This window comes from Lates calcarifer, linkage group LG11, assembly GCF_001640805.2.
Source record: "Lates calcarifer isolate ASB-BC8 linkage group LG11, TLL_Latcal_v3, whole genome shotgun sequence".
NCBI lineage: Eukaryota > Metazoa > Chordata > Actinopteri > Centropomidae > Lates > Lates calcarifer.
In genome coordinates, this window is record NC_066843.1 from 11,265,852 (window position 1) to 11,280,568 (window position 14,717).

Sequence of the window (14,717 nt, forward strand, 5' to 3'; positions counted from 1 at the left end):
GAGGGACAGGGTCTGGGCGTTACTTTCCGCCTCCATTTTACCATAGCACATGTAAATATGAGTCATATATTTACTCCTACCTTGTAACCTGCTCTCACCCAAGGTCAGGTGTGTGTTTGAGTGTGCCATAGTGTCAAAAACAGCTCCTCTACTGTATGTTTTTGATTGGGTTGCGTGTCACAGTGTGACTTGTGTACATCATATGTCAATCTGCATTCTTGTGCACACACCGGTTCATGTGTGCATTGGTGTGTTTCGTTTATGATAATAAACCTAAGGGTTTCCACTCTCAGTCTCCTCACACTGATATTGCCCAAGTTTATCTGCCAAGACGTGTCTTTGTAATCCGATCCCTCTCATGTTAAAGCAGCCTTTCTGCCCAGACTTCACACAGATGTTGCTTGCCTTACACTAGCAGGGTCCTCGCAGGCTCCCCCACTCTAAAATGGCGGATCAGCAGCTCTCTGTATGGTTCATTTCTCCTTGAAGAGAGGAGCAGAATGTTGAAGAGTACAGCTCTTTATATAAATTTGTAATGATACAGTGGGCACGGTGAACTGTACAATTTTCAAAGATGTATCCTCCTGTAACATGGGAGCTTGGTAAAATAAAAAATAAATCATGTCTGTAGCTGTTTTCAGTATTGATGCAGACATAAAAATGCAGAGGAGTTGAACTTAAGTTCTGTAGGCTCAGTCATTTTCCTGTGTGCTGTTTTTGTTGAGGCACATTACATCAGCAGCTACCAATCCATCCCATAGTTCTAACAACTTCACTAAGATCTGTAGCCACTTCTAATCTCCTCCTGCCTTTTTCCTTTTCTTCTTTTCTTTTTTTTCTGAAGCGGATTCTTTTTTCCCTCCCGCAGCAAAGCGTTTTTGAATTCAAATCGCTCCTTGGTGAACTCTCTGAGTGCCAACTCAGTGGATGTGGAGGTGCAAACTTTGTGAGTGGCGTCATTTTTGATGTACCCCCTTGTTCCTGACAAGGTTTTTGTCACATTGGAACAAGGGGGGTATATCAAAAATGTCTTTCCAGCAGCTACTCATCCCCCAACCCCACAACCCGTCCCACGCAAGCCTGTACAGACACACACACCTACTTCATTAGCATACATCAAGCCTCCCAACGATGTGACAAACTTCATTTGAACGTTGAAAGTGTTGAGGGCTTGTTCCTTTCTGCTGGCAGCTGTCAAAAACCACGCCATGTGACAGTAACAAACGCAAGGGAAAGTCAAAACCACAATCTAAAGACTATATATAGATGAAATGTTGTCATTTTAAGATGACTGGGAGGGGAAAACGACTGCCGCTCCTTGCAGTCTTCAAAACTAGAGAATCAGGCTTCATCAGGAACAAACAAAATCTCATTTTAAAAAAGAGCTGCGGAGATGAAACCTGATTTTTCTCCATAAAGTCAAAGTCCCTTTTCATTGCTTGGGGAAACAGTGGCACACTTTTCTTCTCTGTGTTTCCCTTCCTCTCATTTCTTTCCCGCTCACTCTTTTCTGGAGTCCGTCAATGACCACAACATCATGGAAGATTTGATCAGCAGTGTTGTTCAAAGGCACCCAACATCTGTCCTAATAGTGAGGCGGCTTTTTTTTCAGGCCATCACATGCCTCCTGCCACCTGTCAGAAAAACAAACATGCCTTTGCAGTAAAAGGATGTTGAAAGAAAAGAAAAATGTGTATTTGCGTGGAGAGAGATTCGAGATGTGAGAGGAGGGACCTTGGAGGAGGCGAGAGGATGCAAAGCTGAAGGAACGGCGTCTCTCAGGGAACAAGTCAGACATCTTTGGGGAGTTTGAGAGAAGCTCCTGTTTTGAATTTTAACACCACTGAGAGAGACAGTGAAGTCGGAAATTTGAATGGGTGCTTTACCTGTCCTTGTCTGCCTTTTTTCTGTTCTGTGTTTGTTAGGCTTGCATACGTTTCCACAACAGAGGTGTTGTTACTAAAGAAAAAAGGCTGCTGCTTCCACCCACACACATTGCATAGTAAACTATGGCTAAGCTTTAGTTAGATGTGCTATGGAAAGATGTGATTGCAAATGCTTTGGTCTACTACTTTACAGCAAGAGCAGAAATCTGTATCACACGCTTTCAGGTTGATGTAGATACACAGCAGCAGTCAGGCCAGCCGTTCAGCACAGTTGTCCATTAAGTCGTTAGGACGGATGCCAGATACACAACCTTACAGTATTACATAACATATTAGTTCTAGTTCGGGCTTCCCTCAGTCGTTGCTTTTAAAGCAAACATTCATGGCATGTCTAGTTTGATCAGCCTTACGGTTGTATGTACAATATCCAGCCGTCCCTGTTGCTCGCTGTGAGTCCCGGTGAGTACGCCGTTGTAGCCTTGCCCATTCTAATGTATGGGAAGGAAAATGGAGACAGCATTGCCACAAAGGAGCTTGTAATTTAGGCAGAGCGGATCTCTCATTGCTGCGGTGACTGCACCATACATGAACCAAGAATGCAAAACTAAGGATCTTGGCTTTTGAAGAATCTAAGACTTATATTCAGAGTGGTTGGTAAGGGATGTGTTTATTCAACCATTGTTTATTGCTTTGGTCTGAGGTAGTGGAGTGTGTTTTGTCTTGGCTAGCCATTTTGTTATGACTACAGAAGCTGCTATAGATAGAGATAGACATTTCGAAAATCTGCAGTCCTGTAGCTTCAGCTCATTTTTTAACTCCTGGACGTTCAAATTAAAGCTTCTGAAAACCTTTCTTTTTTGCCACTTGTTTGAAAAAGTCACTCTCAAATTATCCTTGACTTCATTCTCACACAGCGAGAAAAAGACATATTTCTGTAAACTGATGGACTCTCAGCCCGATGTTATTGGCCCAACGCTTTAAAATGAATAGGGCAGGAGCAGCCTGAAAAATTGGCAAAGTTGTGGCAGACTAATCTACTGCACACTGTGCCGAGACAAAGTGAGCTGCTTCATGTTGGGATCATTTATACTGGGGGTTGCTTTGAAGTGCTTCCCAATCCCTTTCATTGTGCCCAGGAAGATTAATTAGCCAAAGCCAGAACAATCAGTTAAATCCACAACAGGAAAATTATTTTAGGAAAACCTATCTTTTTTTCCCTCCCCCCCCCCCACCTTATTCACGGTCTCTACACTTGAAAGGCTGGACTGATGAGAGGTGGGGAGCGTGGGGATATTCCTAATGTTAGCTGGACTTTGGCTCTGTCAAAGACATTATGGTCACTTAAAATGCTCAGACTCTCCCCTGGTTACACCTTGAAATATGTGGGTGAAAACTGTTGCTTTTCACAGCCCCCGCTGATTCCTCGAGGTCTGTTAAACTATTCATCAAGCTCCGAATTAATTGATTTAGCAACCCTTTTCAAAATGCTGTAAATGCTTTTACAATACTGTAAAAGCTCAGTGTTTTCTGCATGTGTGTGACTGTCTGTATATATATATATATATATATATATATGTGTGTGTGTGTGTGTGTGTGTGTGTGTGTGTGTGTTTGAGTGTGTGCATCCATTCATGTGTGTTTGTGGGTGAAATGGGGGGGGTTGCGCTAACCAAACCCTTTTCAACTTCTATAATCAGACTCTGGGTTTAGTGGAGTGTAATTTAGCCCCAGACAGACTTCCTCCAGTCCTCCCCAGTGGAGTTAGCAAGCTAGCTCGCTATTGAGCTGCTGCTGCGTTTGATGTGCTCTGCCCTCCACCGTGGCCCTGTCCTCTTCTAAACCCAGCTGCTGTGTCGAGCCCATAAATGCATTGTGTCAGATCTGGCTGTAGTCATTAGCAGCCAGTAGGGGGTGTTGTGCCGAGCGAGTCGTGCTGGCCCGCGGACCCCCTGTGGAGATGTGAAGGAGCTGTGAAGAGCGAGGGAATACTCTGAGCCATGAATAAAGAGGGGATACCCACTGTCTGTGTGTGAGTGTGGTGTGTATGTGTGCCTCCTCCAAGGGAGCTGTTCATTTGGTAGCTGTGTCTGTAAGTGTATACATGTGAGTGTGTATGTGAATGGGTGGCAGCAACACTTACTCAGCAATGATATCAACAGATTACTGATATACTGAAGCAACTAATTGATCAACATCAACAGATGTTATAGATACAGTGTTTACTGTCTGTGCAGCTGTTTGTATACATCTATGGATACTACAAATGTATACATTTGATCTGGATTTATTGATTCTATTTGGTTAGCTGTACCTCAGAGCCAACTGACACTGTTTATCCTCCCTCTGTCTTCTCAGGTGACTGTGGTACGTCAGGAGTATGAGGAGAAGATCAAAGGTTTGATGCCAGCTGAACTCCGACAGGAGCTGGAGGACACCATCACCTCTCTGAAAGCTCAGGTGAGAGCTGACTGCTTGCCAGACACCGGTCGAATACAGGCAGGACTAGAACACAAACAACACACAAAACATACTCAAGCTGGTGAAAATATAAAATCTGCTCCTCCTTCTGTTTATCCACAACCATCTTACTGCACAGCTTCTACTTGTACTCAACATTGGCTGTTTACCACATACGCAAACATTTTTCATTATGTTTTATAAAACCATCAGGAGTAGCCCTCCTAATCTGTGTGTGAGTGAACTCAACCAGTGCAAACAGTTCTGAATAAAGACCAAACTGCTACAACTTGTAAATCTGACTATGATAAATAAGACTATGAATGAAGGTGCAGTGGGGTGAAATCTTAAGTGCGCATACTATTCTACTTTCAGTACAAACTGCCAGGTTGCACTTGCCTTACAGAAATGTCAGTGAACAAGACCCTGAATCCCTGCCCGCTCTAGGACGGCTGCTTTGTAACAAAGTCTGGACTCTGACCTTGCAGTCGAGCAGAAATTGAAAAGATCCTCAAAAAATGCTCACTCCTTTTTAAAGTTGTCTTTCACTTTTCTCTGCTGTTAAATCAACCAAACTGGCAGAAACATAACCTAAACACTCTGCATGAATATCCATGTCAGAGTCATTTGTTTGGATGAGATTAAAGACATCTTTGGTATTGATTTTGGTGGAGCGCTTCCCTGCCAATCCCCTTTGTAAACCTTAATCTCTCCTTGTCACTCTATCAGATCACACAATCATCCCTTACATAACCACATTCATACAGCCATGTTGTTCCTCTGAGCCATTTCTCCTACTTCATCTGGGCCCATTTTGACACTGAATTGCAATAAAAGGCTTTCATTTTCTCGCCATTTATACTGTAAACAAAAGAGGGTTTTTCTGTAACAATCCTGCAGTACAAGATTTTGTAAAATGGGCTCATCATAAACCCCTGCCTTGTTCAAATAGGTCTACCCAAGATCCTGTTTCAGAGCACAGACCACAGCTCTGTGATCGGATATGTTTATAAGATGTAATTCGTGACCAGAGCGGTCTCTCCTCTCACTGACGATGTCTTAGGTTTTGCACATTAAAGTGCATTATTTTTACATAGGGGAAAAAAAAGGTGGGGAGAGTTTTTGTGTCTCTGGAGGCATCCGACCACATTTCAGGTGGGGTTGTGCATATAGTTCACCACTGTGTAGTGCCAAATGAAATGCTAGAACTTTCCTGAGGTCTCCCCCACAGAAAGGAATGTACCCTCGGCTCCAGTACGGTAGTCCCAGAACAATACAGATTCTTTTGGAGCCGTGATTATTCTGCCAGGCTCTAGATGCCGTGTAAATGTAGATGGGGTTTATTTTCACTTCAGCCAAAGACACTTCATAAATAAACTCACGCTTTGTAGCCAAACAAAAGAATGGTGCGGCCTCCTCTCGCAGCATCCTAACCTCAGCTAACCTGCCTCATAATCTTCCCTCTGTCCCTATGTGCCTTAACCCCTCTGCCCTCATCTCCTGACCTTCAACCCCTGTTGTCCTGACCCCTGGATTCAACAACCAAGCCTTTCTTCCACCTTCCTCTACTTAGCTAACCCCCTCCACCCAAAAGCACAATTGACCTAAAGCCATCATTCCTTCTCCTCTTCCCAATTCTGTATTCTGACGTACTGTTTTCCTAATTCCCTTCCATTTTGATTACACAAGTAATCAAAGTGAATACATCAAGAAGATTATTCTGTACCAAATTTTGCATTCTGTGTCTGTGTTGCAGGTTAACTTCCTTCAGAAGAGAGCATCTCTGCTGCAGGAAGACCTGGATGCCTGTCGCAGCAGGAGGTTAGCATGATTGTTTAGATTGCATGGAAACGTGTGCCTGCATGGCTGTGCATAGTTCATGTGGAAGTTTGTACTTCTCAGTGCCTTGCCAGTGTACCTCTGACAGTGCCAATAGATGAGTAAGAACATCCAGAATTACTAACAGGCTTACAGTATGCTCTGTGTTACACACTTTTAATGGTGCAGAGACATCGATGAAGTCTTGTCTTTGACTATGACAGCTCCCAGTCCTGACGGCTTTGATTTGCCTCCCATCCATCATACTGTAAGAGCCATTTATGTCTTTATGAAAAGCATCTATACATATGCAGTGATAAGAGGCTTAGTCAAACGATGCTTCTTCTCACATCTCTGCAAACATCTCTCAGGACTGTCAGTCACGCACTTCACAGCAAATAACCAGTTCCAATTCCACTGTACTCTACATCACAACTTAAAGTGACTGAGATGCCGGGAATCTCAAAGGACTAGTCAATCAGAAAGAGTTCATTTAAATTTGTTTCCATGATGGCTTTCTTAGGAATCGATGCACATGCATTATTATGTTAGTTTGATGCTTTAACACTGGAATAAGCCAATACTTTCCATACAGGTAACCATGGGAGAACAACAGCCTGACCCTACCCTGGGAAATGAAGGATAAGACGTCCAATCAGATGTGAGCATTACTGACTGTTACATGTATTTTACACACCTGTCATGCAACTGGACCAGCCATCTTTTAGTGTGATGTGCTGTTGCCTCCTGTTCCTTTAACATATGAACTGTTTATTCATTTAAGTTTTGCTTTGTCTTGTTGGAAATAATATTTTTATGTTCTCAGATGGTTACATTGCTCAGTTTTCTGTTTTTCTATATCATTAACTTGATATTGTTATCAAGACTTGATAGACATTTAATATCAGATGTCATATCCGCACCTAAATGCATTATTTTAATAAAAGACTTTGCATCATTTTCTGTTGTCATGCTATTTTCTTTTCTTTCTTTTTTTTCATTTTGAGCATGTTTTCATCTTCCTCAAATGTCTCATAATTAATCCCTTAATTAGGGGAAGTCATGCTGTTGCCCTTGTTTTTATATGACCACAACATGCATGTTAACCAAGATTAGCTGTGTAACTTAATACTTAAGTCAAAGACCTTGAATTCCCATCTTCCCCATCACTATTTAGCATCGTCTTTCTGCTCGAGCCCCTATTTGAACTGTAAATAGTAGTTGGGGGTTTGTGGTTGGTTCAGATAAAGAGCGCTGCGAGGAGATTGTTTGAACCTCCGGCCAAACGCTACAGTCCTTGGGCCTGCTGTTTCTGCCTCTGCCACCACTTTGTGTTTTACCAACGGCTCCACTCAAACCCAAGCTGAATCGATGAGACACTGGAGTTCATGAAATGGCTTCTGTACAGTCAGCTGGAAGTTTATTAGGAACACCCAGTTAAAACTAATCCAGTCTAAAACAGCAGTCCCACAATAAATCCTCCCTTTGTGAATGTTATAATGTTCAGTTTTTGTTACGACTGTTAAAGAAGCATTGGTATGATCATTTTAAAGGATGTAGTCTGTGGTGCTGTTAAATTGCATTGTCCTGCTTGCCAGATGTTCTTATTATTTTGGCCACCTCATTCAAATCAATGAGGACACACCTCTTTGTATAATGCAGTACAGTTCAGCAGCCACCAAACTGATTATACACTTGAGTCAGTACCACTTTAACACAGTTTGAATAACACTGTTTCCGTCAAAACTGAACATTAAAACCTTCATGACAGGAGGATTTATTACCTAATGTACGTAATAAACTGCCAACTGAGTGTATCTCTACAGTTCTTCCAGTGTCTCCAGAGCGTGGTGGTTTTATGATGATGATAACATTCAGTGGACCGAGGATGGGCTTCATAATGAGCCCCCATCCTCTGGTATTTGTGTGTCTCTGGTAGGTGAGGAATGCGTGGGCTTGAATACTGATCATTTCAAAAAGAAGTTTTTTTTTCCTGGAAAACAGTTTGGAGCCCATTATTAAATTCCAAAATCAGATTTGATTTCAAAGAGGTCCCTACACTTATTTGCATTGGAATTGCTTTCTTTTTACACCCACAGTTCACGCACTTCCATGTGTTCCCATTGTCCGTGACCTGTTTTGCTGTCTCCAAACGAAACACTATACCCCTCTCTGTATTTATTTGATGTGTTGATTCTGCTGCCCAGGCAGAGGGTGAGGGAGAGAGAGAGAGAGAGAGAGTGAGGGAGAAGAAACAAAAAAAGAGAGACGAAAGGAGAGAGGACTGTCAGGCCGACATCTGAGAAACAGGAATTTAGTCTTTCAGCACAAAGCCTTTGTAAAGTCTGTTGTTTCTGGCAGAAGTATGCAGAGGATTCATAACTATTGCAACATAGCATCATATGTGAATTTTTTGCATGTGATTTATGTATGATTACATTCTTGTGTCAGTAAGGGCCTCAGCATGTTTCAAACACATTAGAACATACATTTAGTCCAGCTGTGTCTGAAGACAAAGGTGTTTAAATCTTCTGAATGGGGCAAAAGCCTGCCTCCAACAGGTCTGTGTCTTTTGGATGTCTTAGTCTCGACCCAGTGAGTCGTACAAATGGGGTTACTCCCAAAAAGGACAGGCATTTTCACTCTTTTGAGCGTTAAGTTATGCTTTAAATCCATCTACGGGAGCAGGTTGAGGTGTTGGGAAACAACAGCAGGTAAATACCAGGGGTGTCAGCCGATTTCTCACTTTTTTCACGGATTATCTCAATATTCAGAAGAATTTAAGTTACGTCTGGAGAGAAGCTGTCTGTGAAAAAGACAGTGATGGAAGGACAATATACAAAATCACAGAGATATAAACCTTCCTTCAGCTGTGGTCTAAAACTTTCCAAAGAGCTCAAGTTGTTCACAGTACATGACATTGAGAGCTTTGGCTATTTATGTTCTATCTTACAGTTTAGGCCTAAGTGAGCAATCAGCTGGCTATTATTTCCTGATACTTCTACCTGCTCTTGATATTGGCTTTAAAGTAAAACAGAAAGCTTGAAACGACAAATATGCCTTTGTCCTTTTTTGGAGTAATTCTATCTTTGACTCTACTAAATATTGATGGATCTGTGGATTATTGGAGACAATAGTGTAAACCCTTGGACAGTCTCTCCTTGAAGGTATTCATTGTGTTGCATTCAGTTGTACACACGAAAAGTGGAGCTCAAGTGAGGAGTTCAAACCCTTCTGACTTTAACACCCAGCTGATCCCTACCTAAAGTACCTAAGGTAGTGATTGACATAGTCATTGAGTTGTCTGTTTTTGAAAGTTACACAAATTATCAGACATCTCACCCAATTACACAGCGATCAGCCAGGTGTGTGGAGGTGAGAAAGTTGGCATGATCTGAACTTCTCACTCAAATTCTTTTTTTTTTTCCATACAGCTACTGCTGTCAAATGTACCAACCAGTGCAACACAGTGAACGCCTTTAAGGACGGGCTGTTTGAAAGTGCGCTGTTATTCCCATTTGTACGATTCATCACATCTCACCCCCGTCCCTATGACAGCAGGATTTTTGCCTCACCTTCAAGTTCGGCCATTTGAAACAGCTACATACAGTTAAGCCTTCAGACAGGGTCAGACGACACATCGTATGAAGTAGTTTTACAGATTTACAGAAATTGTTGCATGCAGCCCCGCCTGATTCTCTCGTCCAGAAAGAAGGTTTCCGATACTGTTAGATGATTCAACACACACACGTCCTTAAGACGAGCATTACATGAAGCTGCTGATACTGTGGAACTAAAGGTTAATGCATGCTCGGTCCTGCTGCTCATTTACACTCAAGCAGGCTCCAGCCATAACCTCTCTTTTAATCTCTGTTATTATCCTGACATAGTTTCACTCTAATTGATTGTCTGCTACCAAAATATCCTCCATAATTGTGCTTGTGTAAATACAAGCCATGAATGTCATTTCCACACAGCCGACATGGCCCCATTAAGGATCAAAGTCCTCGCTTCCTCTCAGTTATCTCCACATCAGACAGTGGACTGTTGTGTGACAACAGTAAAGGGCAGTCAGGGAGCTCCCAAGGTTTTCACTCATCCACCATATTCTTACTTTGCTCTAGTGCTTGAGGCTGGTGTATGACACTTGTTCTTGTGAATGTGTTTGCTTCAGCTTGGGGCTTTTAACATTTCATTGTCTAATGAGTAGTCTTTATGACTTGAGTGCACAAAGGCCAATTTAAAATCGAGTGCACACAAGATAAAAACTCTTTAATTTGCTGCACAGAGCCAGTTTTTGACTTTGAGTGTTTTATTCCTGCGGGATATCAGTGACATTTTTTTGAGGACATGAATTCAAAGACCCAAGAGTAATTTCCAACTAACTGTAGAGCAGGGTGATCCGAGGTCATTCGCTGCCTCTCTTCTCTTCCTCTTACAAGATTTACACATGTGACGTGTGCCGTGTGTTTGTGCCTCGCTCTGAGCACTTGTGACAGGCCTCTGGGATTGACTGTACATTGGCATGTGATTGACAAAGTCATTGTACATGTGTGTTTGCGTGTGCGTGAGCCGTGTGTCCCTGCATCTTTTTATAGAGCTGTATTCTGAGTCAGACCCTAGGAGGCCTGCATTTGGCTGCTGTACGCTGCGTGCATAAATAAACCTGTTTATCGCCAACACTTCTCATACACACACACACACACACACACACACACCACACACACACGCACACACACAACAGACTCAACGCATTTCACTTAGGCTATTTATTCTGTCTTCCATCATGTTTTCTGCCTCCTCTGTCTTTGTCTCTCTCCTAGCTTGTATCATTCTCTCTTTGTTGATACGGTATTTATGGCAGTAATTTTTTTTTCCCTTTTTTTCCCCGGCCCTGTCACTCAAATGCAAGAAGAGCTATGAAAAGGATATGCAGCTGTGTGATTTGAGAACAAGTAGGTTAGAGGCTATACCGCCTCAGTGAAGAAGGCACGCAAGGTTGTGTTTGTGCGATTGTGGCGTGAATCTGCCGCCTGGGCTGATAGTGTGGGTTGAGCGGAGGGACAGAAGACCATAGTCAAGACAGTGTGGGAGGTTTGCCCTATGTCTCCGTCTGGGTATGTGGTATCTCTGTCTCGCACTTTCTTTTTTATCTCTCACAGCCTCTTTCCTTGTATTACACAAATCCTTGCACCTAAAGTGATAATGGGTGAATAGAAAATGGCCACATCTGCGCCAACACAGGATAAAGTTGAAAATGCATCTTGTCTCTCCTTTGTGGCCTTTAAAAAGTGTTGTAATGCTTTTGTTCAAACTGAACCCAAAGCAAATTTCTGCCTCACATTTTCACACATATTTAAATATTGTTCCAATCTTTCTCATTTTTCCTTTTGTCTCTGAACATTCATGAAGTAGAGACATTTGAGATAAGCGTCACTTTTTTTGCTCAAGTATTCAACTCTGATGAGACGGTCTCTTTGTGCCACAAAGAGCAAATTTGCATCTATTCGTGTCCACTCGCCTGTTTGAACTGGCTGTTTATGCAGCTTTGCCATCTCTAAAATTCACCTTGCAATCAGTTTAAATCCACCTACAAATTCTGAGTATTTAAAAAGCTGAAGAAAAATTAAAGTAAAAATTAGGGCATTTCACATTTTCAATTACATTTTCAATACATTTTAACATTATCATCTAAATGTTTCAAAACCTTCACATCGCCACACACTGTGTGCAAATATGGTGGGGAATAATAAATATCTTTGGTTTACAGTCAAATTGTAGTTTCTATATCTTCTCTGTATCTATCTACTATGATAATATCAACCGTAAAACCCAACATGTGCAATTTGTATTTGATTGTAGAATGTAAATTCCTCGTCAGGTCATTAAACCCCCAGAAGTGCCAAAAATATTACTGAGGGCTTGATCCGTGTGTCGTCACAGGTAGATACAGCCCTGAGAAAGTGACAGCCAGTATGACTGTCACATAATCTCAAGAGTTTAAAGGAATTACTCAGGTATTTTTTTAATCTGGGCCTTATTTTCCAATGTCTTTAGGCGTAAATGACTTTGGAATTGCTGCAGCATTGAACAAGAATGGTGCATTAAAGTGTTATGGTTATGGTAAGTGTGTGACAACATTATGGATAAGATTCCTACAGAGATTTACCTTTTTATTAAAGAGTAAGATCCTTTTTGTTTAACTAGAAACATTGCTCTATATCTCTACCAGACTCCATTGACAAAAACAGCAATTTTACCTTACATAACATGGCAGCTCCTAGAATACCGCTGCCTCGATCAGTTAGTTTGTGTTATTGTGTGGTACTTTTATTTATATAAAGGTTCTGAATACTTCTTCCACCACTGAAAGTCAAACAGTAACAAACCAGTTCTTGCTCAATACTGCAGCAATTGCAAAGATTTTTTTCTCTATTAATCATTAATACCCCAAAACATGGGAAAATAAGGTCCAGGTTCAAAAATACCAGAGTTTTCCTTTATGTCTGAGGAGAATCTTTACCTGCTGGCATAAACAAACAACACTTTAAAGATAGTATAAAGCTGCTGGCCCAAATGGCCTGCACTTGTACAACTGAAAAGTGAGATTCATATTTTCAAGCCATCTGCATTCTTGTGGACCCGGCGCTTGTCTGAATGTGATAAACATCATTGAAAATCTGTTTGAGCCGTCTGCCCTCACCACAGCACGTCTCCGTCACCATGGCGCTCACCCTGTTGATACGTCACACCCCTCTAATGGAGGAACAGGAAACGGGGAAAGAGATAAAAATCCGGCATCTGTTGAATGGACAAGCAAGTTAATCACCTTACCCAGTCTGGGAAGCCTCCAACCCCCACTCCCTGGCTCCAGAGTCAGGAAAGAGGAAGATGGGGTTAAAGTGATGGATTAAGGATGAGTGAGGGAGCCCAGGGTTCAGGTTAAGACAGACTCAAAGACGGATAGCTGTCCTGTCAAGCATGGCAGAGCAGTGGCGTCCGGCCTGTGAAGTGTCTGCATGGTGCTTCGGTGCGAGCAGCAGAGGAAATGAAAGTCATTACTGTCAGTGTGGAGTGAGCTTCATGGCCCAAACTGGATTAGACAGTGCATCCGACATTGTTTCTATACATTGGTAGACTTAAAAGTCAAGCGCAAAATGGGATTAAAACGAGGGAAAAAAACCAATAAATAACCTTCAACAGCCCCCCCACCCCCCTCTTTTTTGCTTCTCTTTTATTTCTTCTCTGCCTTCCTTCGCTACCAATTCCCTTCCCATTTCATGTCTCATTCTTTCTTCGCAGTCCTTTCTCTTCCACCTGTCTCACTCCCTGTTCCACTCTCTCCTTCCTTTCACACACTCATCCCCATCATCAAAATGCACAGGTAGGCGCCGACTCCCACTTGCACTTTACATTTTCCATTTTGAAAAAAAATAACAAAAAACATCCTTCTGGGGCCAATTGGTGCTTAAAATCCAACTTCATTCCCCTCAAACTGAACCCTTTCAAAAAAAACAACCCCCCCGCACCACCACCACTACTCGCACTCTTTTTTCCCCCCCCTTCCTCTTCCTCTTTCAAAACAGCCCCATAACAAACTGGCAAATTGTTGCCCTTCCTTAACTTTTAAGGGTATTATGCACCATGTCCAACTTCAAAGCCTGTCTTAACTCCACACTTTAATTGTATCTTCCCCAGCTCTCTGCGTGCCATTTGATTCTGCTGACAACAGCACTTCTCCCTCCCATTCTCCTTCTCCGTCCTTCTCCTCCATCCTCTTCTTCCACTCTTTGGTCCTCATTTATGTTGTGTGTTGAACCCCTTGCAACCCCCCACCCACCACCACCACCAACAACAACACACAGCTCCTCTCATCGGCTCCTTGCTCCCATCAGAGGCCATTGTCCCCCCTGTTGTCACCTACTTTGAAGAGGTAGCCTCCATTTCCTCCCTTGGCAGTCGGTTGTTGCCCGGGGTGTGTACACACCAAACAAACTTGAAACAGTAACCCCCTGTCCTACATTGGCTGTCTCCTGCTCTCTTTATCTGCTCTCTCTCTCTCTCTCTCTCTCTCTATGTCTGTCTGTGTGAGCTGACTTCCTCCTCCTCATGGCCCTGGTTGATAATTGCCATAAGCTTCCCTCTTGGTTTCATTTTCCATTGTCCTCCCCCAAAATTCTTGGCTCTGGCTTGAGATAAAGGGATGAGTACTTCAAAGGGGTCTGCAAAGAGTTTAACCCCAAGCCGAAAGGAACAGCACACAATACTGTAATTGAGAGCAGTTACTGATCACAGAGCTGCAGCACAGAGAGGACACCACCGGTAGACATGCACACACACACACACACACACACACACACTCTAAGTGTTTATGACTGCAACTGAGGTGGCCAGTTGCAGTTACGACAGGCCAAGGTTGCTCAGGAGACCATATAACCAAGTTGTAAAAACCTCTCTAGTCCTCTTAGGTTTTTAAAAAGGGGGTGTTTTTGGTCAAATATGACTTCAGATACCATGAAGAACTAAGCTGCTTTGTGTATGTTGTGCGCACCCAAA

General features: G+C 42.5%; 1 protein-coding gene across 1 annotated transcript in view; it reads left to right on the plus strand.

Annotated features, from left to right (window-relative positions):
• cep112 (centrosomal protein 112) overlaps nt 1-7,121 on the plus strand; it is a 94,454-nt gene extending 87,333 nt beyond the window's left edge. The window contains 4 exon segments of the mRNA XM_018670857.2: nt 4,242-4,343; nt 6,100-6,164; nt 6,351-6,429; nt 6,757-7,121. Of these exon segments, the coding sequence (XP_018526373.1) occupies nt 4,242-4,343; nt 6,100-6,164; nt 6,351-6,429; nt 6,757-6,807 (297 nt within the window). The 3' untranslated portion in view covers nt 6,808-7,121.
• Nucleotides 7,122-14,717: the final 7,596 nt, after the last annotated feature.